We start from the raw sequence: 27,167 nt of genomic DNA, 5'->3' as shown, positions 1-27,167 counted from the left end.
TGAAAAAAAATTATAAAACTACAGTCTATGACTGTAGTTTTAAAGAAAATTGTAAAATCATAATCTGTGACTGTGATCTTAAAGAAAATTGTAAAACCACCGTCTGTTACTATGGTTTTTATGATATTTCAAAACGACAGTTACTAATTATGGTTTTATGGTTATTATAATAAAAATATTTTTAAAATAATATTATAATCGTAATACCATTAAAATTGACGTAGATTAAAAATAATTTTAAGGATATTTCTATAACTTTTAAAATCATCATGATTAATGATGATTTTTTACACTAAAAGAAAAAAAAAATCATATGGACACTTACACCAATACAAAAGATTAATTTCACAAATATTTTAAGATTGGTACTATTCTTACCATTTTTTTCCACCGATGGATTATTTTGAACTTAAGCTCTCAATCTTGAAATGGTTTGTCTTGTTGCCTCTTAACGTGTTCAAATACGTGTGGAATCTTTTTAGGGAAAGTTGTGTTTTGGCCCACCCATTTGGACAAAATAGCATTTTCAGAACCCAACTTTGTATAACCCAAAATATGTCCACTATTGCAAAAAAATTATCCTTTTCATGCACTATCCACTGTTTTATAATTTCATTTTCAAAATTACCCCTCCACATCCATGTCAGCAGCCATCTCCTTCTCCATGTCGGAAGTGTGCTTTTAGTAAATAAACACAACAATCCTGAACTTTAAAGTTAGGAAATTAGGAAAACCCACGCAACACCCGACCTATAAACTCTGAAATTTGGGGACTCCGCGACTTTCTCTTCTTTTGCCCTAACGTGATCTGCAATTTCATGGATCGTTTCTGGAAACCGCGATAGAGCTTCGTCTTCCTTTTGGAGTAATCGCAGGTGAGTTTTCCATTTAAGGCTTTGTGTGGCTGTTGAGAAAAGATTTGGGCTGAAGGTTGTTTTGCATTGTTCACGAGCTCTCTAAACATTTTGATTTTTTTTTTTTTTTAAAAAGATGCTATTTGGTAATCTGATCACGATTTGCAGGCAAAGGTGGTATTTTTCAGCCTGGCTAAAAAATCGTGGGTTTAGGGTTTGCGAAATTTAAATCCAATGGCACAATAAGATGCTATTTGGTAATCTGATCACGATTTGCAGGCAAAGATGGTATTTTTCAGCCTAACTCAAAAATCGTGGGTTTAGGGTTTACGAAATTTAAATCCAATGGCACAATAAGATGCTATTTGGTAATCTGATCACGATTTGCAGGCAAATGTGGTATTTTTCAGCCTGGCTAAAAAATCGTGGGTTTAGGGTTTGCGAAATTTAAATCCAATGGCACAATAAGATGCTATTTGGTAATCTGATCACGATTTGCAGGCAAAGATGGTATTTTTCAGCCTAACTCAAAAATCGTGGGTTTAGGGTTTACGAAATATAAATCCAATGGCACAATAAGATGCTATTTGGTAATCTGATCACGATTTGCAGGCAAATGTGGTATTTTTCAGCCTGGCTAAAAAATCGTGGGTTTAGGGTTTGCGAAATTTAAATCCAATGGCACAATAAGATGCTATTTGGTAATCTGATCACGATTTGCAGGCAAAGATGGTATTTTTCAGCCTAACTCAAAAATCGTGGGTTTAGGGTTTACGAAATATAAATCCAATGGCACAATAAGATGCTATTTGGTAATCTGATCACGATTTGCAGGCAAATGTGGTATTTTTCAGCCTGGCTAAAAAATCGTGGGTTTAGGGTTTGCGAAATTTAAATCCAATGGCACAATAAGATGCTATTTGGTAATCTGATCACGATTTGCAGGCAAAGATGGTATTTTTCAGCCTAACTCAAAAATCGTGGGTTTAGGGTTTGCGAAATTTAATTTTAATGGCCCCTAGAACAGATCCATAAAACGGGGGGGGGGGGGGAAACACAACTTTCCCTATATATTAGATGGGTGTCTCCCAAGTCCCATCCCACTCCCAACCACTCAGATTCTGCAGGCTTGACGGAGCTCTGCCTTTTGTTGTTTTTTGCAAACATATCAATCATTCGGAACTTGAACAAACCTTGATGCCTATCTTTTTACAAATCCCCATTTATGTTCCTCTTAATTTATCTCCACCTCTATACAGATTACATAATTACATTACTTCTAGCTATGTGCCCATACAATCAATTTAACCTTAGTCTAACTTTCCTTTCTTCATGGTTCTCTAAACCTCACTTACATTTAGTGTTGTATTACTGTAATTTCTTGTCCTTCATGATTTCTCATGACATTGCACTCAGAGCATATAGAAAACTCCCTGGCCTTCAAAATTTTCCCCATTTACTTTTCTTAGTAGTGCTTCTTGATTTCATACTTGTTTGCAAGGTAAAAGGATTGTAACATGCACCCATCCGAGACCACTTTTGTGAATAGAAACTATTCTGAATTCACTATCTCTTATTTTTATTGTCTAACCCACTAACACCATGATATTTTTTGAATTATATAGGATAACTGTAGTCTGTAGCCTATAACCATAATATCAATTGCTTTTCATCACACTTCAAATTATTTTAGGGAAAATTCTAAGACGTATGATTAAATCTAGATCAATGAATGAAGGAATAAAGAAATAAGACAGCTAGAAAGGAGGAAGAACTTTTTGGCCACGTGGTTGTTCTTGATTGGACATCACTAGCACCATAGCACGATCCTTATCCTAACTTATGAGTTTATGCATGTTACTGAGATATCGAAAAACGTTTATGCCAACACCCGACTGAGGAAGAATGGGACCTGTTTGTACCAACACCCAACTAAGGAACACCAAGCCTAAACTTAGGTTTGAAAAAGCACTACTTTTGGACCTTATTTGTAAAGAAGAATCTTCAATGATTGTACAGAGGTTGCTTGCTTAAAGAACAACATCTTTAGGAACCAAAGGCTTTATGATTCGGATGACACATTCAAATCTAAACCCACACCTTCAACCAACTTGATGAAAATTTTTGTGGAAGAAAATTAGGTATTATGCTTGAATTTGGTCTTGATTTCACTTTTAATGGACTAAAACCAATGCTGTTCCTTAAAGACATAGTCAATATTGGATGCTGCTGTGGTGGCTCCTACAATAATTGAGAGAGGCACAGTAGAGGCTGAAGGGCTATAGTAGTAGAGAATTTTAGTATGATGAGGAGTTCAACAAAGTACATACATAACACCCATGGAAAGAAAAATAAGAACCAAGTGCAAATCTATCATGGATGATAAAAGAGTTTGATGCTATGCTCTTTATGGATGAGTTCAACTGATATATCCATCCTAAGCTTCATCGCTCTGATATGGACTTAAATTAAATTAATTGAGTTCAAGATGCATAATGCTTTAGAGGATAGAACGATTTATACCTTAAGATACTATTTCATTGCTATTTGTACCTTATTACTAAGAAGGACAATATGCTGATTAGCTTTTCTAGACTTAAACAACAAAATAAAATACAACAAGATTGCTTGAATTCCAATTGATTAAATTAACTCAAGATTATTCATGCTAAGTGGGAGCTTTTTGGAATTGATATTGAGATAGTTATGCTACAGAAGTGTGAAAAAAAATGGCGTTGTGGTACAGACAAAATACATTTACACGTACACACAAACAACTCATGCTTACTTTTTATCACCTTGTGTGACAGCAAATAACTCTGTCTCTCGTAGTCTATGGGCCTCACTTCTTTAAGGAGTCCACTGGTACTTCTTTTAGTTTGATCCCTTCAGATTGGGGACCCTTAGCTCTATGGGGTCTTTTTGGTCAGTAACCTGTGGTACTAGGCGAGCTTTGCCAGAGTTGCTCTGTGGGGTCTTGATGTTATATGCGGTGTGTATGTTTTTTTTTTAAATTTAATACAATCTTCATTTACCTATAAAAAAAAATAGGGGTAGATGTTTAGTCTTCTTGAAAAAATAGAAGTGCATTCAGTTGTGAGGTTTTTGTCTAATGCATATTTTTTATCGGAAACAACAAAGTTAATTTAAATGAGCTGATAAGTACAAAGAAGGATGCATATCATTCCAAAACAAACAAGATAAGATGCAATTTTATTATCATTTCAGGGTTATTTAATTTAAAACTGTTTTTGATTCCCTCTATCTTCTTCGCTGACATGGTAGAACTGCTCTGGACTCTAAACATGGGACTTCCTTTTAGGCTTGTTTTGGTGTTTGGGAAATAATTTCTGGAAATGGTAAAATAAGATAGCTACTGTACTTGCAAGATAAGATTGTAGGTATTTTGCTAATGGCTATACGTTTTCCGAATTGAGGTAATCGACTTCAGTTTTGGATTCCACTTTCTTGTAAATGGGCATGAGAGACCTGCCGCTCACCCACTTAAAACAACCTTTTTGATTAAATAGCTAGCAACATCACAATCATTGTGATATTATATATCATTTGATATGGGGAAGTTTCTTTCTGATTTTGTTTTCCTTGAGAAAAAAAAAAGGAGCTCGGGAGAAGCATGAACTCTAACATAGGTTGAATGTAAAGGGTAGATAGCTTGATTAATTAAAAACTGATTTTCAGTTATTGCTAATATTGTTGCTGCTACTATTATTGTTGTTATTGTTATCGTCTTTATGCTTAAAAATAGGATGAAGACATTAAGAACCTCAATCAATATAAGTTCATCCCGCAACTCCTGTGACTCTCGCTGAAACTTGAAGTGTTGGCTCAAACTTATACTACCAACATTCCAAACCAAAATTTGATTCCTCCAACATGAAAATTGATTCCATTCCTCAAACATGCTAGAATTTCTTCATGGTAGAATTTATTCTGCTTCAATTTGTCATCTGATCAACTTTATGCATAATGAATTTATCTCATATGCTGATAGTCTCTTTTCATTCCTCCATTCCCTATATTAAGTCATAACTTTCTACATTTTCCTTATGGCATTGAGGTTCCTTTTTCTGAGACTGAAATCTATGCAGCATTAATGGGGATGAATGGGGACAAAGCCCCGGGCCCGGACGGATTCATAGTGGCCTTTTGGCAAAATAGTTGGGAGATTGTCAAGGAGGACATTTTGGGTTTATTCAAGGAGGTCCATGAACAGAACTCTTTCATTAAGAGCTTGAATCATACCTTTTTGGTGCTGATTCCGAAGAAAGGGGGGGTGGAGGACTTAGGTGATTATAGGCCAATCAGTTTGCTTGGGGGTCTATATAAATTATTGGCTAAGGTGCTGGCCAATAGGCTCAAAAAAGTTATAGGAAAGGTCATATCTTCTGATCAGAATGCTTTCATCAAAGGGAGACAGATTCTTGATGGTTCCCTAATCGCAAATGAGGTAATAGATTCTTGGCAAAAAAGGGGAGAGAAAGGTATAGTTTGTAAATTGGACATTGAGAAGGCGTATGATAGCATCAATTGACAATTCTTGATAAAGGTCATGCAAAAGATGGGTTTTGGGTCAAAATGGATAGGATGGATGTGGAATTGTATCTCCATTGTCAAATATTCAGTGCTGGTGAACGGGGTTCCAGCTGGGTTTTTCTCAAGCACAAAAGGGTTAAGGCAAGGGGACCCCCTTTCCCCCTACTTATTTATCATGGGTATGGAAGTTCTAAGTGTGCTCATCACAAGGGCCATTGAAGGGGGATTCATCCATGGCTGCAGGATATGGAGAGGAAGAGAGCAGGCTGTTAATATTACTCATCTCCTGTTTGCGGATGATACAATTGTTTTTTGCGAAGCTAAGAAAGAGGCTTTATTGCATTTGGGCTGGGTCCTTTTTTGGTTTGAAGCAGCTTCAGGTTTAAAGATTAACTTGGACAAATGTATGGTAATTCCGGTAGGGGAGGTGGAAGGGGTGCTGGAAATGGCGGCTGAAATTGGGTACAGGGTGGGGCAGCTGCCTACTGTTTATTTGGGGCTGCCCCTTGGGGCGCCAAATAGGGCCTCTTCCGTTTGGGTTGGGGTGGAGGAGAGAATGAGGAGAAGGCTTGCCCTTTGGAAACGTCAATATTTATCCAAAGAAGGGAGAATTACTCTTATAAAGAGTACGCTGTCCAGCATCCCCTTGTATCAAATGTCGGTTTTCCGTATGCCTAAGTCAGTGGCAAGAAGGATTGAAAAGCTTCAAAGAGACTTTCTGTGGGGTGGAGCCAATGGGGATAACAAGGTTCACCTAGTCAGATGGGAGGTGGTGTGCGCGGATAAAGAAAAGGGAGGGTTGGGTCTAAGGAAACTTACTCTCTTGAACAAAGCTCTCCTAGGCAAATGGATTTGGAGATTTGCGCGTGCTAAGGAGGAGCTTTGGAAAAAAGTGCTTGAGGCTAAGTATGGGAAAGAGGAGCTTGGGTGGAGGACAAGGAAGGCAAATGGGGCGTTTGGAGTTGGAGTTTGGAAGGAGATTCTGAAGGAGTCCACTTGGTGTTGGGAAAATATGGGGTTCAAGGTGGGAAAAGGCAACAGAATAAGGTTTTGGACTGACCTTTGGTGCGGTAACAATGTGTTGTCCCAAGGCTTCCTGAACCTTTTCTCCATGGCTGTCCATAGGGATGTCACAGTGAAGGAATGTTGGGATCAGAATGTGGGTCAAGGAGGGTGGAATTTAAGGCTGTTAAGGGACTTGAATGATTGGGAGTTGGGCTTGGTGGGCAATCTCTTAGTTGAGTTGAGGGATTATAGTGTAAATTTGGAAGATGATTCGGTTTTTTGGAAGAAAGGTGAGGACGGGCTGTTTAAAGTCAAGAAAGCGTATAATGTGTTGGTAAACTCTCAAGGAGTGGATTTTCCTCATAGCAATGTTTGGGTGGATAAAGTCCCAACCAAAATTGCCTTTTTTGCTTGGGAAGCTACTTGGGGGAAGGTCCTCACTTTGGATAGGCTGCAAAGAAGAGGGTGGCAATTACCTAATCGGTGTTTTTTGTGTGGGTGCGAAGAGGAAACGATCAATCATATATTAATACATTGTACAGTGGCAAAAGGGTTGTGGAACATCATTCTTGCGTTGTGTGGTGTACAGTGGGTCTTTCCAAATTCTGTAAAAGAGGTTCTTAGTAGTTGGAAAGGCTCTTTCGTGGGGAGGAAAAGGAAAAAGTGTGGAAGTCCATCCCGTTATTCATTTTCTGGACTATATGGAAGGAGAGGAATAGGCTAGCTTTTAAGGGAGGTGTGTTGGCTTATCAGAAATTAAAAACTTCGCTTGTATACATTATTTGGGGATGGACTAAAGTGTACATTGATATGGAGTCGAAATCCCTAATAGGTTTCTTGGAGTGGTTAGCCTCCAATTAGGGTTTGGGTCGTGTTGTTTTTTGTTTGAGGGGGTGGTAGCCTCGTATACTTCCTGTATGCCTTGAGGCTTATTTGCCTTTTTATATATATCGTTTGCTTATAAAAAAAAAAGGCGAAAAATGAAGCTTTTAGGAAGTATTTAGAATCTAGTGGAGTTCTTGATGCTCTGACCAAAGGTTCTGCTGTATTTAACTTTCTGGATTATGAATTACTAAAATGCACTTGGCAACCGATTTATGAATTTCCTGTCTCATAATGTGGGCTTTTTGTGGGTGTGCTTATTGTGCAGTCCTTGTTGTACTATATGAGCAGAATGACAAACCCTCCTCTGATGTTGAGTAAGTTCATCACTTTGGTCTAGGCATTGTGTTCTTGAAAAACTGAAACAATTTCAAATTATTTATTACCAGCTTTTGGATTTCCATTAAGGATTAAAATCTATACTATCATATTTACCATACTAATAAGAAAAGGAATCGGCAACTGGTGAAAGGTAAATAATCCAGTTTAGCAAAGACCATTGAAAAACAAGCTTGGAAATTCCATACCACGTCTCAGTTGAGTAGGGGATTGTAATGGCTTGGAGATATGATCTGTAGTAATATATGTACATACATTTAAACAATCATACTCACACATGTAAATATGTAATATTGATCAAATGTCATAACCTAACTTCTTATATATATTGTTTTGCAGGTTTGTCCAACAGAAGTTAGGTGGTCCAACTGTGTCTGAATATGAAAAGCTACAAGCTGACATGTTAGATCTGCAAATAAAGTATAATGAGCTCTTGCCAGCGCACCAAGAGACCTGCAGACAGGCATGACTTCAATCACTTATTATGGCAGCATTTTGGATAACATATATTGCAATTAATGATTGCCACATTGTCTAACTGCTAATTTATGCATTCTGATTCTTTTAACAAGTTCCATCACACTTGGATGATGTGTCTAATGAAAAGTTTGAAATGTTCTGAAAACTAGTAGTCACAATAAGCCCACAAACATAATTGATAGTAACAAAATAACAATTTCTTGTTGTGAGCCTATTGGTTTTTTCTTCTCATCTGAGAGAGCGAGTGTGTGTGTAAGGAAGGGAGAGAGACACTGCTCTGAAGTACCACAAAAAGAAAAGGAAAAACAAGGTACCAAAAGACAGCACACATGCATCTTACTTATTTCCTTGTTCTCACCCGAGTGAGAGAGTGACTCCATCTCATATTTTAGTTGGTTCTTTTTTCTCATTTGCCTTTATGGATAGGGGATTTCTCAGCATCCAAAACCATAAGTACCTCCATGGAAGAATACAAATTTGTCTTACCTTATCTAAAATTTTGGATTGATGTCATTGTCTGATGAATGCTCTCGTAACTGCTCTGGAAAAATTTTCCCTTTAACCTAGACAATGCATTGATTGTGATTGCTCTCTGGTCCTGAAAAGTGAATACTTAGCCAGCTCGCTTGTTTTGGTTGACTGTGACCATATATTGGCTAGATGCTCTTTTCCATCAATCAAGTCTTTTTACCACTCTTTGAATGTTTTGGATCCATGCCGAGTACCATCAATAAGCAGCATCCTAGATTTGTTTTTCTTCAATAAATGCATTTTGGCTGTGGGATATCAACTTTTATAATGCATCCTTCAATCTTTCTTTTAACACTTAAAAAATGCTTTTATGAACAATTTCCACAGGGCTAGTATTAAAAAAAAAAAAAAAAAAAAGTCTTCAACTGCCTCTCCATTTTGGGAATGAGACAAATAAATGCAGTAGTCAAAATTTTCTTAAAATGACATCTATCATAGGATCCCTCGAGCACTTTTATGATGTCTTCTTTGATCATGTTCCCACTCATGGGAAAAGCAATGATTTACATTTTATAGCCAAGAATCATTAGGTATTCTCCACACTGAACCTTCATACCCATTAAATATTTTCAAAATGTATTTTTCCTTTTTTCTTTTTCTTTTTGAGGCAAAAGTGAGGTATAACAGTATAAAAAATGTCTAACATAAAGTGATTGTTATGAAACATGAAAATGTCCTTCAAAGTTACCACTATTTCATCAAAATATTGTGTGTTGGTGGACCCCAACATGAAACATGAATCAGAAATATCAAATCATTGACTGTTTTTCCCCATTTTTTCAGGTTTTATCAGATATTTTCTGTTTCTTTTTTAGTTTGATTGGGATTTTCAGCAATTATTCCTTCTCAATCCTGCATCTTTAGAATATATATGAATATAATCATATACATGTCTCATTTGGCTTTACTTAAAATTAATTTAAATTATTTTATTTTTCAAATTTCATTCAACAAATTATTCAAAATCTGGGAAAAAAAAAATCATAATAAGACCATTGATGAGTCTTTCTTTATATATTTTATTGAATTGTTAAATACAAAATAAATGTGAACATGTAAATAAAATTATTAACATTTTTTTAGACTTAAAAACATACATAAACATATCAGCATTATATATATATTTTCTTCAACAAAACAATTTTAATAAATGTATTATTGTTCGTTTTATCATTTATTAGAGCATTTCCTAACATTTATACAAGGTTTTATCAACTTCATTCCACTTATATATTTTATCCAAATTTTCATCCACTATTCCATATAATCCAATTGTCGATATTTCCATAATTTTTTATATTTTAATCATTGGTTGTCATTCCAGTATACGATAATTATACAAAGAGCCCTAGCAAATTTTATGTTTTTGTCACCTTCTTCATTACAAAATATTGGACTTTTGGCACCAACTAGTTTCCCTATCTTGCGAAAATGGAAAATTGCACATCGACCTCCAACCTCCTCACAAAAGATAAGCTCCCAATGTCCTAATCCCCTTAGCCTTAGAGACTACAACGTTCCAAATAATTCCTTGTCACACCTCTTGAACCTCCTACTTTACAGTCTTAATCTTCTCATTAAACATGAAGTCAAGTGCACTATAGGGAGTCGCATTTACAACTCTAATAGAACCACTTTTTTGAGCCAAGCCAATATTGTCAACATAAAAGTGAACATGTGTGATATCCCACATAAGGAAACTAGTTTTTTGTACTATATATGTATGGACTTCTCCTAACTATATATGTATTGTTATCTTTCAAATTCCTGCCCATTCTCGACTTCTCCTTGTTGGATTACAGATATATATGGACTGTTTCCTGAAGGCAATATTCCATCACTCATAGATTACTTGGGAATTGTTGTTGAGGTATTCGTTTTTTCCTATGTTGCTTCTTATTTGTTCTCTGTATGTGTGTCTCTGTCTCTGTCTTCCTCTTTCTTGGTAGAGCATCAAGTGCATCCTGGGGAAAACAATAATTATTGGGATGTTTCCGCAATCATCTTTTCTTTATTATATTATCATCTGTTATGTACATCCTATCTTCCCTAAGACACTGACTTCACTTTCCGAGAACATGTAATCATCACTTTGTTTGTGGCATTGTTGTTAAGAATATATTTATGTTGGATATTTTTTTTACTAATTGGCAAACGATAACAATTATGATTTTGTTTCTACTCCACACTCTTTCCATGTTTTATTAGGGACATCATGTATTTGTAGCAACTGGATGTTCACACATATCAACATACGAATACCTATATTACATTGAGACTGACATGACAATGGCTATGATCATTTTCATAGTATCCTTATTCCATAGTACTTACAATCATATGTTTCCCATCGAAAGAAAATTGTGTTTTGATGTGCCCATCCCAACACAACAATATGAACCTACTTCTCCTTTTCCAATTAGTAGGACATCGAACTTGGTATCATTTATTTAGATTAATTGACACCGAGAAAAAATCAACCTAATTTCTTGGCTGACTGCTACCATAAACTGATTCCTAGTTTGTATAAAAAATAACCCAGATTTTAGCAGTTTTCCCAGCATAACAATCTGTCCACATTTACACCGTTATTTGAGTATTTATGACATATCTCATATTGACTAACGCTTGATTTTTAACACCACTCAGCGATTTTGGTTGAGTTGTTGGAAAGCTTAGTGATAATTAACATACATTTTCCACCCTAGGCAAATCTACCATGAAATCTACAACAATGTTACACCCATCAAAAATAGTGGAAATGAATCCTATTCCATATTCCATGAATATTATAGGAAAATACGACTCTTCAAAGGGATTCATGCACTACCTTAATTTAAATATCACATGGCCTGAGGATGACCCCTTTATGACATTTCTCACGATTCCCTCTTCTCCTCTTTCCAACATCATTATATTCATACATATTCCCTATTTACTTTTGTTGTCTTTTTGTTTGTAACAAGCTTCTATTTAATTAAGGAGATGGAAGAGGACATGTTCTGTTACATTCATGAAGGCGGTCAGCTAATTAAATGTGTTGGAGGGTTTGTAGAATATCAGGGAGGTCGTACTGAATCCATGGTTGTTAGCCGACATATGTCACAAAGTGATTTTGTTTCAAAATTGTGTGATGCACTGCACTTCGATCGGAATTCTATCAAATTGGAATTCACGGTGAAGTTTGACCCATCATGTCTACTACCTTTGCATGATGACGCAGCCCTACTTAAGATGTTTCGATTCAATGAAATGTTTTGTCGCGTCTATGTCTCGTCATCAAGTGAAGTTGTTGAAGGTTGTATAGCACCGAATAGGTACTTAGAGCCTTACAAACATCACATTCACTATGTCTATTAACTTTTCTTCAAATATATGTAGATGGATTAATTTTTTTTTATTCATTTGTAGTGCCCCTACTCCTATTGTTGGTTCGAATTCGGCACACCTACTTTCCTCCGGTGGTGATCCGCCAATTGATATCTGTAATGACTCTCTTACAATTGAGTCATATGGGTTTTCCCAAAGGTGTGCAGAATCAAATATACTCGAGCGTGACTCGAGGCTTTTTGAAAATTCCATTATGGGTAGTGGACATACCTTCCCCAATGCTTTTGAGTTCTGTGATGTCGTTTATTTGATGTCAATTGCTAGTAGATTTCGTTATTGCTTCAAGAGGAATAGTCCAAAACACATGACAGTTGTTTGCTCTGTTAATGAATGTCCTTGGAAAGTCACAGCTCGCGCTATTGGGGAATCGAACATCGTTCAGGTTCACACTTTTCAAAACCGCCATAATCATAGTTTGGAAAATGTTGCCGCATCCCAACCTTTAGTGAGATCCAACCGTGCTTCTATGCTTATCGATGATGTCATCCGGTCCACTCCCGATTACCAACCCCGTCAAATTTGTAAGGACTTTCAAAGGCAACATGGCATGCAATTGACGTATCTTCAAGCATGGAATATCAAGGAGAAGGCAAATGAGCGCATTTATGGAGAGCCCAAATATTATTACAAATTGTTGCCTTGGATGTGTGAGAGAATGGTTGCAACAAATCCGGGAAGCATTATTGAGGTGAGACATTCAAGTGATGGGCACTTTGAGCAACTATTTGTTGCTCATTCGGTTTCTATCCAAGGGTTTGCATTGGGGTGTCAGCCAATCATTGCTATTGACTCTGCCCATATGAGTGGGCCATATAGGGGTGCGTTATTTTCGGCCACCACATATGATGCTAATGACTCCATGTTCCCCTTAGCCTTTGGCGTGATGAGCTCAGAAAATTATGACGATTGGTCTTGGTTTTTGCAAAATTTGGAGAAGGTTGTTGGAGATAAGGAAGTCGTTATTATCTCGGATAGACATCCTGCTCTCCTTCGTAGTGTTCCTGAAGTGTTTGGGCTTGAAAACCACGCCTACTATTACCGTCACTTGAAAGAAAATTTCAATGCAAGAGTTGATTTACTCGGGCTCCTTCTCCGGTATAGAGACCCATGACATGCCAAGCGTCGATAATGATGGTTTGGTTCGATTTATGACCGGTGAAGTTTTCCTTTCTCTTGACCCCCCCCACCCCCCCCCAATACCAAGCAGCCTCCCGGAAAACCAAGGAAGAAGCGCATTGAGTCCCAATTTCAAGATAAACGGACTGTCTATTGCTCAAGATGTCATACTTCCGGGCACAACAGGAAAACGTGCAAGAATCCTTTATCTTAAGTGCAATGTTGTCACATTCTTCCTTATTGAAACTATGTTCCATTGTATATCCATTACATGTTTTGAATACTCTTTCTAAAGGTTGTTGCCAACCAAGTTCACATTTGTAACACTGATCATTACTGTGTTGTAATGGGTAATATTACATGGAAATTGTTTTCATCATTCATTCTCTTTATTTCTTAGTAGGCAAATTTTTTATAAAACCATAAACTCGACTACTTTTAAATTCTAATTTAAGGTATATGGTAAATATGATGCTCTTATCTATTAAGAACTTTGTCGTACAAAGCAATACCAAATGTTATAGCTGTTCTCAACAAAGCTTCTGCATGTTGTATAACAAAATCCATCATTTATAGACATAGTGACAAAAAACCTACATATTGGAAAACTTTCATTCAAATGACATATGTTGCTACTATCCCAATATATGGCTAAATATCCATATGCTTCTGCTCATTATGATCAGGCTCTTCCCCTACACCTTTGTTGTTTCCTTGATATACTCTTCATGTTTATTGTCTTGTCATGCTACATCAACTATGACCCTGTGTTGGCTAGTATGTTTCATAACCTCAATATGATTCTAATGGTTTGCCCTCTGCTTCTTGTAGTAGACGTCGGTAGGCTTTGCTGCGACTTGGGAGGGGTCGAGTTTCTACCTATCACACCATTGCAGGAGATACACTGACTTCCTATACCTTAAAGAACCCCCTTGGGGTAAGCACATCATTTGGGTTGGTTTTTATTATTTTTTATGATATCCAACCATTCCTAGTTTATGCTGTCATACTCTTCCCAACCATTGACATATTCCAATCTTCACTTTTAACATCAACAATTGGAGCATTAGGGAAATAAAAGAATGACAACATCCAGTTTCCCCAATAACCTTATGTTCCCACACTAATGAAGACAATTTGGTGCTTTTACCACTTCCACTTTTCTGAGCAATCAGAATATGAGCTGAAGTTGAGTTTACATCTCAGGAAAACCCACCATTGATCAATTCCACAACAAATATTAAGAATGTTATCCCTCCCAAATATGCATAGCATGGTCAACTATAATGGCAATCTATAAGCTCCTTAACAAGATAGATTTACGACCTTATGTTCAAAGCAATTAATCTAACTACACCAGATTCTTCTTCTTCCCTTATGGATTGGATGCATTTGACATTTTTTTTACTAAAAAGCTCCTATATCCAAATATTTTAAACATGAGGCCTTTGAGAGCTAATGATTTTGGTTTTCATTATCCCTTTGTTAGTTTGTTGGGAAGAAACAATAGTGGTAGAAACTACACCAAATTGTAAGTCTATCATAGGTCCATGTCTCTTAGGCAAGCCTCTTATGGCATGGTAGGGTCGGTTCGCAATATGCTGGTGCATGTTCTCTATTACCAAGGTCTAGCTTCCATTGCACATGCGGTCAATTTGGACCCCAATTGTTGGTTTCCAATTTCTTCCCTATTTTTAGTATAATATGAACAATAGGAATGTGGATTACAGTCCTGTTATGCCTGAATCTGCATTCATCATATTTTGGTTGTACCTGTTTTAAAACCATGGATTTTTGAAATTCAAGATTCTCTTTGTTACTCTAGATACACACGTAAGAGAGGGGTTTCAGTTTCATGTTTTCCCCATATATGAAAACATAAACTGAATGTAGAAAGCCATAAAGGCAGCCCTATATTGAACATTAACATGGAAAGCCAGGCTTATAATGCTTCTTAGTGCTTGCATTTCTAATGGAAAGATCGCCTCATAATGATGCTAAAAATTTTTCAATGCCAAAAATTTCTAAGATTCATACAGTTTTTGCATCAATAATAGGCCCCCAGGAAAAATATTAGATTCATCACCTCTTTTCCAATGTCCTGTCAAGCTATGACAGAAGTGGAAACTTAGCATTTGTCATTCTCTGATGAATTACACACCCAACAGTGGTGGAGCATCTTGGCCCCGGCCCTGGGGTAAATTTGATGCCTGAATTGTTGGTTTTTGTTTACCTTTCTACATATCTTAAAAACAAAGCATGCTTTTAGGGGTTCCTTTTATCTTCATTAAACATAAATCTGAATGATGAAAAAAAATGGCAGTGGTCCCCTATTACCCAAATTTAATTGGGAATTAATATGATAAGCAAATTGTCAAATCTACTGTCCCTTAAGGCCCTCCCCCCTCCATACTCACTTGCTCAGCTGATTGGAATGGACATGCCTTTTTTATATTTAATTTTTTAAAATTATACTTAAACAAAATATAATATACATAATACAATATATAATTAATTTTACCTGAACCATTATTATTCTATATCATTTTCATTGGTTGGGAGGCTCTGGACCATCCATTTCTGACTATCTAAGATCATTAAGAGGAAAATGAAACATCCTCCTAAAGAGAAGTTGTGAATATAGATAAGTCTTGTAAAGAAAACAATGATCCTTCTCACAATGTGGTTTCACAAGTACTTGGAATTTCAGTGCCTACTAATAGTGAATATGGATCATACTTGGATTGGAACTTTAAACATTTGCCGTGGTATAAGTTCCTTAAGCTTTTCAGTCAATGCTCTCCCCACAGCATACGCCTGAAAAGAAAAAAACAGCATGTGTTGATTCCAAACCTACTTTGTTATTGTAAAAATCTTAAAAATAAAATATCAATATATCTTCTTCTGTTTAGTTCAAAAAGCAGGACTGCACATCAACAGAGATAACAAGAGAACCTAATATCTTTAATGACCTCATGAAAACAATGACATGTTTTTACGGTCTATTTTAATGACGCTCAATTTGGAGCATGCCATAGAAGCCTTTGAATAAGTGCAATCTGTGGATACATATATGAAAGCTCTGTCACATATGGACTCATGAACAGATGATGCAGGAACAATGCCACATGATACATGAATACTAGGCCATTGTTTTTCCAAACTCCTTTGGGTTTGATGCAATGGTACAATGACTCAGCAAATATATCCATTCCTTGGGTGCATCATGAAGGAACTTTGGAAGCTCTCTTGTATTACTGCTCACTCCACCCACAAGGATTAAGAGGACTAGAGGGCCCAATAGTGCAGATTATTGAGATCACAACCTATATAAAGTTCCTTCATGATGTTTATTGGAATTGAGTTGCTAAATCCATTAAATCAAGCAACTTTTCTGCACTTATGCTAAAAAAAAGGAACACATCAGATGGTAGTTCAAAGTTAAGTACATTGATCAGCATGTGATGCTTCTTTATTTTTTTCAGGGCATTTCCACAGCTTCAATAAATAGTGCAAATACAATGTAGATAAACCCTTAGCTCTCTCACACATCCTTTAATCTTTCTCTTCAGGTTTTAGAACTCTCTATTTTCTTCTGTCCTATTTCTTACTGCTATTCTTATTTTGTTCTTGTGATCCTCACACACAAACACTAAATGCTGATTGTGTTGTTGATCATGATAATACCAGACTTAATACAATTGTTGTGGAGTGCCTTCAACTTTCAAATCCTACATTTGCTGAAACTAATTATTTGTTTTCTACTGTATTTATACATAGGATTATACTTTAGCTTCAAACTTCAACTTCCATTTATTAATTGTGCAGATATAGCAGCTATTGGTGCATACTTTTCCCCAACTTCAACTGTACACCAGTGCTGAAAATAGAAAAAGACACCCACCAGTCGATATAAGAAAGACATGGACAGCAGACAAAGAAAGCGGAGAAGCCATGTTCCAACAAGATCTGGACCGGTAAAATATTCTAAACTCCTTTAACGTACATAAAAATCCATTCCCCTTTAGCCAAAAATAATTAATTGTGACATATTTTTAATATGTTTTCCTCATTTCATGTTGTAGGTTAAGTTACCCAAATCCCGCTGCTCAGGAAAAAAATTCCTATCAATCATAGATACCCTTTCTGTGGAGAAGAAAAATGTCATTAGCGGTATGGGATTTGGAGGATTGATGCAACTTGGCTGCAGAGAGTTGCGTTATGACCTACTAACGTGGATAGTCGCCAATTACGACATTGGCTACCACCGCGTATGTATGCAAACTAATGTTGCTGTCCCAATCACGCCCCAAGATGTTAGAGAGGTCCTGGGCATCCCGGACCAAGGCGTTGACATTGTCATTCACAATAGGCGCGCCACACCCAATTGCACATACAACATAAAAGTATTGGAAGATAAATTGCATGATCTACCCATTGGCGATGAATTCATGAAGTGTTTCCTCATTTTCGCCTGTGCCACTATCCTTGCCCCAAACTCAAAACAAGAAGGCATGCATGACTTGTGGGACACAATTTGGGATAGTGATGTGGGTGTCCGCATAAATTGGGCCAAGTTTCTTCTCCAATATCTAGAGGATGGGATAAGGGACTACCGGAATACTCACCCTACATACATTAGAGGTTGTTTGCTGTTTCTTCAGGTATTCTGTTCTCACTCTCTCCACTAAAATTTCATGCGTCTGTCAAATTCATTTCTTATGTTGTTGATATTCTAATAGCTTCTCTAACAGACTTATATTTGCTTCCCACTGCTCAGCTTTTTTATATGACGAAGTTCTACCTCATGTCTTTCAAAGTGGAAGTGCGCAGTCCACTATGTGCTGCATGGACAGATGAGCACATCAAGTGTCGCTTGGCAGCCGAAATACAAACTTATGGCAATTATGGTCATGTCCAGGTATGGTCCACTTTAGCTACTCCATAAACGTAGATTCGTGTTATCATTAATATTTTTTTATGTATGGGCAGGTTTTAGAGCAAAGCAACCCACATGTACGTAATGATGCACGACCGTGTGAGGCAGGAAGCTCACATTCTGATGACCCCACTGAGGTACGCCATCACACTACGACTTTATTACTTCACAAACAATCTTGACCACCATCCTCCTAAAGTTGTCCATGCTAATTGTGACTCATTGTGGCTATCAATAGACAATTGAAGCACGGTTGATCCGGAATTTAGAGCATCTTATTAGCCTCGCTTCATCTGTGGCACAAGACATTGCCACACTACGTTCAAGGTCTAGTGGAGGACAACGTGGCTGTGCACTTACCCCACCAGATGAAGCAGTTAATGTCGACATAAACAAAGAAGAGGGTAGCACCAATGTGCATCCATTTAGTGATCAACTAATGGGAAAAGGAAGCGGTTCAGCAACGACACGTTCTGGCCAACAAAGGGCCACCAATGCAGCAGCCGATGATGGCCCGTCTACTGAACAAGAGCCATGCCCACCTTCAACAGAGGGTGCTGAATTTCATTCACCTAAAGGGGTACAAATTGGTGTTGAAGAAGGCCATGGCAGCAAACTGGTTAAATCTACACCTAGACGGAGATTTAAACACACGACGAAAAGGCTTGTAAAGCCAGCCGCCATTTGCCCCTTCGTCTCTCAATGTGTTAGACAATTTCCAAAAATCAGCCATGAAGAAAGGATGGTTGCTGATTATGCATTGTCGGAAGGCGGTGACCCAAGGTACCTCATATTAATTCACCATCTAATGTTAATGCGAGCATTATTGTTACATTTTATGGCTATTGACTACACGCATTTTTTACATTGCAGTGAGATCTTGTGTCATATGCATGGGACATACATCACACGGGATGAACTTTCTTCGCTCAATGGAGGTCGTTGGGTGAACAGTATGGTATGTGTCAAATGTTCCGTATAGGCCCATGGTGGTTATATATGAATCACAAGATTTTTTTTTTTTTGCTAATTAACATGTGTCCATTTTCAGATTATAGGGGTTGTGTGTCGAATGCTAAATGTAGAACAAGAAAGACCACCGCGTGCACACTATTTTGACCCATCATTCTCTGTGAGTCCTTCATCATAATTGTTTAATACGTTTCTCTATTATTTTACATTGGAGACAATGTGGTGAGCTGTTACAAAAAATTGACAGGTGGTGCTGGCCAGCCTGACGACAAAGGCAAAAAAGCATGAAATAAGGGACCGGTGTCGGATGTTCCTTGATGCTGAATATGTGGGCCATGATTTCTCAAGTTGCGAGCTGGTAATTGAACCCTACTACAATGATTTTTTTCCTAGCCAAATCCTCTTTTCATTTTTTGACCTAATTATTTTGCCCTATTGACCTATTAATGGATATGTCAACAATCCCCGTGTAGCTTTTCTTTCCCGTCTGCGATAACAACCATTGGCACGTGCATGTGCTGAATATTCCATCGTCCAGAGTCGAAATCTTATCTTCGTTGCCTTTAAGAAGGGGCAATGGGATAAGTGTCGTATCAAGACGATTGTCTGAGACAATTGGAAAAGCATTTCATGCTCATGGCATGCTACGACGAGTGGAGGTCTCAAAATTCGAGCATGTACAACCCCAACTTGTGCAACAACAAAATGGGTAGATCACTGTCGGCCTTATAATTTTACGTATCTTGAACTATGTGCTAGTGATGTATTTATCGTTTATGCTTGCTGTATTCATATGATTGGTGTAATGCTATTGGTGGTGTAGATTTGATTGTGGCATGTTTGCAATAAAGTACATGCAACATTGGAATGGGGCCACACTAGCACAAGCAATCGCGGAGGTAAGCACAACCAACATTGTACAACTTGGTTCATTTGCAGTATTCACCAAACAAATGGCCATGATTTTGACTTTTGGTGTGCAGGACAAGATGCACCTTTATCGCTTGAGGCTGGTTGTTACGTTGGTTATGAATCCCGCAAACAATGCTAGAGATACGGTCATGAAGGCATGTCGACTATGACATCTGCGGGTAGTCCCACTTAAGCTACTTGCAATTTATTAAATAGTAGATGTCGCCTATAAAAGACAATGTCACTTTCTATTAAAAGTTTTTATTCTCATGATTAGTGTCATTATTATTAATATTATAATTTTTTTTGTTAATTGCAGCCAACATTCAGAAAACATGATTCCTCACAAGCATGAAGCCACCATGAGGAAGATGGGAGAAATTTGACATTGCGAAATTGTGGATGCTGGAGAAAGGGATGTGATCATAAGACATTCTCATCATCAATCAAACTTTATAATATAACTCTTCATTTTTTTATTTTTGTTTGTAAATTTAGCCATGCCTAATACGAGAGCTCTCTAAAAACTATATACAGACATAATAAATGCTTTTTAGGTTAGGTGCTTTTAGATTAATTTAGCCGTTTATACAAAACATACATTGGTATATGAAATTTTGGTTGACCTTAAAAGGTTACTCCATTACCTCTTGGCAGGTTCGTAGTTCTATGAGATCCATGCAATATGAGAAACTATTGTCTATGTTGAAGAACTCGCTTTTTATTCTGCATACTATTTGGCCAAGGTAAATCTCTCCATTTTATTTATAAAAAAAAATTTGAATTGTCGTTCTCTCCCTTTTGTTAAACAAGCTTGTTTGAATGTTGACCATCCTTCATAAATAGTTGTGGCATATTGGTTCATGTTTGTACACCCTGATGGTGCTTATTTTAGTTAGTATATTCTATTGGGAAAAACTATCCTCATTGTTAATAAAGTTTCTTGTGTTTTTCATTCACCATATGCAGTGTACAGACAGAGGACTTCATTATACCAACTTATGATCGTTGGTCACCATGGTTTTCGGGAATTTAGTTTATGGTATGTTGCCTTCTCTGCTTGCATATTAGTTTTTTCCATCCATTGAAAGGCTACTGATATGGGAATTAATTGGCTAGCATAATTCAGGTTTATTAAGATACATCATTAGTATTATCTGGATGAAAAGGTTCTATCTCATTTTCTGCACTGGTTTTGACTTATTTGCACTTGATACTTAATATCAAGTCTCGGCAAAATACTTAAGATTGTCCTTAGGAAAATGCGTGAATAAAGTTTTTAAATGGTTTGAATAGAAACAAATATCAAAATTTCTTTTTCGTACGGAATTTTGATTGATAACTGAACTGTCTCTACATTTTGTGAGTGGTAACCAGCTTCTTGTACTTCTTAGTTTCCCTATCTTACCTTAGTGGATCCAATTATTTCTATTTCCTGCATTTCAAATTAGGCATAGGTGTAGCCCAGTATGCTTAAATCACATGGTGAGCAGTGATATTTGTTTTTTTTCCTTCATGTGCAATTGAAAAATTTTTTAATTTCCAATCCGCTACCAAGTTATAGGGCTCTAATTGATATCTGTCAATTCATTGAAATTGAAATGTTAAGGAACTCTGTTGTCTATATCAATTTCTTAATGTTATAACTTCTAATATCATATTCATATCATTATTGTTAAAAAACTTTAACTGTTGAATTATGGATGATTGCTGATTTTTCATGAAAATAGTTGACTGCATCTCCTCATGTAATATTTTTGTATTAATGCTTATTTCTTCAATTTGATTTTGAATTTCTTCCTTTTATTTATGCCTTAAATAGCATCAATTTGATCTCAAGTCTCTTACTGTTGTTTATGCTTTAAATATTTTTCTATCTATGCTTTCTATCTGATTAAAAGTACAAGCATATCATTCGATCAAATAAAAGAACATGGAAGATATATATATATATATCTGTTCTCAGCATGGTACCTGACTTTTGGACTCTGCATAGGAATTGAACTTGTCCTTGGTACTGGAGTCAAATCTGCTGATGTGAGGCGGAAGACACTACTAAAAGCAACTGGATAAACAATAAGTTACAAGATTCTCATCATTGCAACAGGTGTTCGGGTATTGAAAACTGATCTTTCAACAGTCGATTACCTTGTAGTGCATCAGATAGGCGAGATATTTTCACTTATGGTTAATCCCTATAAGAGAGATGAATTTTTTTCTTTGGAAAGACTTAAAATTGTTTTATACCCACATTGTTTTCCTTTGCTTCTGTAACTGTTCTTTCTTTTAGTTTTAAAACAGAAATCAGTTGTTTCTTGTGCTTTGTGGTTGCATGTGTCTTTGTGGTGTAGGGCTTGAGCATCAGGTTTTATTTATTTATTTTAATTCTTTGTCTATTTATTTATTTATTTTGGTTGTCATCTTGATTTAAAGGATAAAAAAAAACAGAATCCTGAATTTACAACAATTCCTAACAGCATTCCCCAAATACTAGAAATTTCATAGTTTCTGTCGACATATTGAATGTCAAAATTTTCAAATCGCTCAAAATCCTTAGTTAACATTAAAAGTTTGTTAGAATTTAATTTTTTGAAGATTGTGGTATGATGTATCAAGCCTTTTTGAATCTGTCATTAAGAAGCTGATCTTGTTGCTTTCTACATTGAATTTAAGGCCAATCCCCAAGTAATCAGAGCCCAGATTAAAGGTGGAAAGGTGACATTTTTTTTTAAGCGAATGTTTCAGAGCAACTTTATTTGTATTTAAAAGGCTATACCATTTACATATATATATATATATATATATATATATCTACATACGATGTTTGTGTCAATACGTTTGCATATATCTCAACAACAAAATTAGCAAAGAAAGGACTGAAACAGAATCAGGTGAAGTTTGTCAGTTTAATGGTACAGAATGTCTTCTTGTGATTCATGGTCAGCTCTCAATCTTTCAATAAAAATATTGAATTTGGGAGTGGCACTAATTTATAAGGACCAATTATTGAGGCCAATTCTCACCTATTAAAGATAGTGATTTAATTAATAATTTGTTGACTGACTAATCAATTGCATCTTATGTATAGGCATTGCAGCTTGAGGAATTTGGAGTGGCTGGATCAGATGCTGAAAATGTGTGTTATTTACGTGACTTGGCTGATGCCACCAGGCTTGTTGATGTCATGCAATCTTGTACTGGTGGGAATGCTGTTCTGATTGGCGGTGGGTACATAGGCATGGAGTGTGCTGCATCTTTGGTGATAAATAAAATAAATGTTACAATGGTCTTCCCAGAAGGACATTGCAGTAAGCACTGTTCTAAATTATTACCTTCTTTTCCTAGCATTTGAAAGACAAAATTGGAATCCAAGGAATTTGGAGTGCTTCAGAAATGAAAATTGATAATTAATTTCAGAATTTTGGAAATCTTAAACAGGATCCTACATACTAGGGCTCGGGTTGCTTAGATGGGAAGTTAAATCATGAAAAGAAGTGTCTAACTCTATTGGATGAGCTTGTTTATCATTATGATTTATTAGTAAGTTATATAATTGAAGAACTTGCATGATTTGAGATGACCAATGTGGGCATGCACAACCTACTTCCATGGAAAGTGGCATCCTAGAACATAATGCCATCCTAATTTTCCTCATTTTAAAGGTTTGTGAAGATTTTTGTTAATGGAGAACCTGTTGTGCTGAAAACATTTCCAATACCTTTTCCAGTTTGAGTGTCTACTTTTCCGAAACACCATGATAAAACTACATGAGGTGAACTTCTTTTCAATTGCCTTGGAAAACATAATGGATTCTTTTGAAATGCATCTTCCTCTTTTCTGACCCTTGTATTTTTTTGCTAATTTAATTTGTAGTTTTGTATATTGCACTACTACATAATTCTTCAGGTTATGTTTACTGTCAAGGATATTTTTAGGATAAAGAATGCTTTTTCTTGATCTCCAGATCTTTTTAAAAAAAATAATTATCTAGGAGACTGCTTTCCAGAAAATGGTAAGGATGTTCATATTTCATTTGTGTAATATTTTGCAAATATTCAAGTAACTTGCAGATATTACCATAGTTGTGATGTAATGCTCATCTGATGGCATAGTGTCCTCTCTTTCCAAGATTTTGTTTTCCAAAAAAACAAGCGGAGTGTTAACTGGGTCTTTTTGGGTTGAAAAATGCTTTGACAAAGCAGTTTCTCCCTAGCTTTGGAGGCAGAAAGAGCTTTTCCACATACAGAAAAGCAAGCTCCAAATTAGCAGGAGAATATAATGCAACGTCGGAAGAACTCTAAGTAACATATCCTGATTTTGTTTCTCCCTAGTCATTATTCTAGTATACATTCGTGAATCACTGACTCCTGAAAAAAAAAAAAGCGCATGAAACCCCAAAACCCAGCTCTTTCATGATCCTTTAGTCTTTTAGCTAATGCAGTCAACAGTTGGAAAAGTCTTTAGCTTTTGATCATAAACGCAAGTTTGTGCAATCATGTGGTTTAGATGTACAACAAGGAAGATATGAAATTAACTGCTGAATTTCTTTCAGTTGATCCAGATTGAAGAAGAGCTTGGGGAAATAGCGGTTTATGCTGGCGAAGAGTGGAGGCAGTTGTGATCATTATTTCCAGGTCTGTATACCCACATTTTTTCCCTCGTTCAATTTTTAATATGTTAAGCTATACTCAGCAACTAGGTCATTCCAGATTCCAATGCAAAGTTTTGCATCCCTGCAGCTGTTTTTCCTTTTTGATTTGATTAATGATTGTTTTCCTATGGTAATAGAGAGACATGTCTGAGGTGTGTTGAACAGAGTTGTCTATTTTTATGATGGATGGGGTTTGTAGTTGTTCTATATTGGCTATACTAGGAATTTGTAACCGAAATTCCAAAATTTCAATGGATGATCATAGAGAGAAAACACAGACAATTGGGGAAGGTCCATTACATATCAAAAGGATTATTTTTCTGTTCACTCGTTATTTTGTGTAATATGACCCATATCATTATTAATTCCAGATTTTAGCGGAGTTGTTCAAAGTGTCTCTCCTACAATGAGCATACGAAGGAAGAGTAACAAAGACATTGTTCCTAAGCGTGATATTACTATTGCGGACAAGACGTGAGTGTATATTTTATTTTTTGCACTGGTCAGTTTGGTCTAATGTTGCTCTTCATATTGAACTTATGGATGTTTGAATTGTAGGAAGAAGAGTGTTGTGGTCTCTTTGTGGAATGATCATGGTACTAATGTAGGGCAGGAATTGTTGGATAATGCTGATAAATTTCCAATTGTTGCAATTAAATCTCTCAAAGTTGGAGAAGGGAGGGTTCTATTGGGTTTGATATCAGTCCTTCATCTAAGGGTGGAGTGAGGTCCATGTACTATGACAGGGTTTCCCTTGCTCATGTAACCAGCAACCCATCTTTGGGTGAAGACAAGGTAATAATTATTGTCATTAAAATAACCTAACATGATCAAACTGGTCTTAGCCTTAGTTTTGAGTTAAAACCATATTCAGGTTTGATAATGTGGGCTTGTCTGTGTACAACATTCCTTTTTTAGCATCAGAGCATGCATAAGCTTCATCAAGCCTGATCAAACAATGTGGTATCGGGCTTGTAAGACATGCAACAAGAAAGTCACAGATGCTATTGGTGTGAAGGATGCCAAAAGAATGATGATGAGTGCAGTTTAAGGTGAGGGATTCATGGAATTTGAATCAATAAGAATCCAGCGATAGTAGTTGAAATTCATGAAAGTTATCCTATGAGTGATGTTTCTTTGTTCCTTTCTGTTTTGTTTTCCAGGTACATAATGGTAGTGAAAGTTTCAGATGCTAGTGGTGAAGCTTGGCTTTCTCTGTTCAATGAACAAGCAGAGAGAATATTTGGGTACTCTGCTGATGAGCTTGATAAGCTGAAATCACAGGTAAACTCTTTACAATATTGAAATATCTATGAGTTTGTCCAAATCTTAGTTAACTTGAAAGAGTTGGTCATTGATGCATTAATTCATATGTAGTTGGTTACTTATTTGGTAGCCTAGTTGGGTTCTATGGAGAAAAAAAAAATGATGAACTTCTGGCATTCAAAATCTGATGTTTTTAAAACCCAATCTTCTCTGCAGGAGGGAGAAGAGAACCTATTCCAACAGAAAATGTAGGAAGCTATTTGGGCTCCTCATCTTTTTCGGATTAGTGTTGCACAGCATTAGTACATGAATGAGAAAAGGCATAGGATAACAGCCAGGGCTGTTGTTCCATTCCATTTTGCAGCTGAATCCAGATTATTGTTGGAGGAGATATCAAAGATGAATCCAGTTTATTTTGTTCGTTGGATAACGGTAGTTAGTCAGTATGCCTTCAGTTCCCTCTATATCTTAACACACATCCCATTGAATATAGAGGAAGCTTAATCCTAACTTGGAATGCACATACCATTATTGTAATATATGTTGCAGACATACATGTGGTTTTGTTGCATTGTAGACAAATCACTTAAAAAACAGTTTTACGACGTGGGTTTCCATGTGATCGACTTTTGGGCTATCTGGTTAATCAGTAACGGTTATTTACCCCTATTTGCATTCCTGCACCTTAATGCTTCAATTTGATATGGGATTGCATTCTTCATGTTTAATGGCTAAGTCCACAATGGTTTGTAGTTCTGCAGTTTATTAAAATTATGATGTTTGAGAAAAGGTTTAGGCCAGCTTCTCAGTTGTGGTGATAAAAATTAGAGTTCAGGTCTTGGTCAAGAAATTCTTCTTCATTAGAGATGGGAGAATACTTTCAAAAGTGGAGAAGATTGTAGAAAGTAGGCATTGCTTTCATGTTTTGGGTGGAAACAGTCATATAGGGTTTGTTTGGCAAATGCTTTTAAGAATATTTTTTATTTTTCAGAACACAAAAAAAAAAAAAAAAAAAAAAAAAAACAACATTTGACATTCAAAAATTTGCTTTTTGTTTTTTATTCTTAAAAATAAAAAACATAGTGTTTTTTAGAAAATATTTTTTAATTGTTTTTTTATGGTTGTTTAAAACAATAATTATATGAACATGTAGAATGCTAAAAAAATAAAATATTAGATATAAAAATTATTTTTAAAACATATTAAAAAAGATTAAAAATAAATTTAAAATAAAATTAGGTTTACAATTCTATAAAACATTAGGGATTAGTTGTAA

At 36.2% G+C, this 27,167-nt stretch overlaps 2 protein-coding genes across 19 annotated transcripts; both read left to right on the top strand.

The window, feature by feature from the left end:
• The first annotated feature begins 596 nt into the window (after positions 1-596).
• Positions 597-26,560, top strand: LOC100852586 (putative ribonuclease H protein At1g65750). Of its 18 annotated transcripts, none has more exons than XM_059735090.1 (26): positions 692-875; positions 7,564-7,612; positions 7,974-8,097; positions 10,448-10,515; positions 13,986-14,088; positions 16,980-17,128; positions 17,237-17,815; positions 17,932-18,072; positions 18,144-18,227; positions 18,329-18,873; positions 18,964-19,048; positions 19,142-19,222; positions 19,310-19,420; positions 19,536-19,771; positions 19,886-19,961; positions 20,046-20,153; positions 20,294-20,720; positions 20,944-21,016; positions 21,971-22,089; positions 23,063-23,282; positions 24,527-24,608; positions 24,997-25,099; positions 25,184-25,420; positions 25,544-25,677; positions 25,789-25,909; positions 26,108-26,560. In XM_059735090.1, the coding sequence occupies exons 6-16, from the start codon at positions 17,075-17,077 to the stop codon at positions 20,142-20,144; spliced, it is 2,091 nt and encodes a 696-aa protein (XP_059591073.1). In that variant the 5' UTR covers positions 692-875; positions 7,564-7,612; positions 7,974-8,097; positions 10,448-10,515; positions 13,986-14,088; positions 16,980-17,074; the 3' UTR covers positions 20,145-20,153; positions 20,294-20,720; positions 20,944-21,016; positions 21,971-22,089; positions 23,063-23,282; positions 24,527-24,608; positions 24,997-25,099; positions 25,184-25,420; positions 25,544-25,677; positions 25,789-25,909; positions 26,108-26,560. The 18 variants fall into 18 exon arrangements, with proteins under 18 accessions (XP_059591088.1, XP_059591073.1, XP_059591072.1 ...); XM_059735089.1 differs by having other exon boundaries at positions 704-875; positions 13,983-14,088; XM_059735094.1 differs by lacking the exon at positions 7,564-7,612 and having other exon boundaries at positions 704-875.
• LOC104877545 (uncharacterized) lies at positions 10,522-13,530 on the top strand. Its single transcript, XM_010646041.3, has 2 exons — positions 10,522-11,962; positions 12,057-13,530. The coding sequence occupies exons 1-2, from the start codon at positions 11,631-11,633 to the stop codon at positions 13,144-13,146; spliced, it is 1,422 nt and encodes a 473-aa protein (XP_010644343.1). The 5' UTR covers positions 10,522-11,630; the 3' UTR covers positions 13,147-13,530.
• Positions 26,561-27,167: the final 607 nt, after the last annotated feature.

Source organism: Vitis vinifera, chromosome 19, assembly GCF_030704535.1.
Source record: "Vitis vinifera cultivar Pinot Noir 40024 chromosome 19, ASM3070453v1".
In the NCBI taxonomy this organism is placed as follows: Eukaryota; Viridiplantae; Streptophyta; class Magnoliopsida; order Vitales; family Vitaceae; genus Vitis; species Vitis vinifera.
This window is presented reverse-complemented; position numbering and strand designations above follow the sequence as displayed.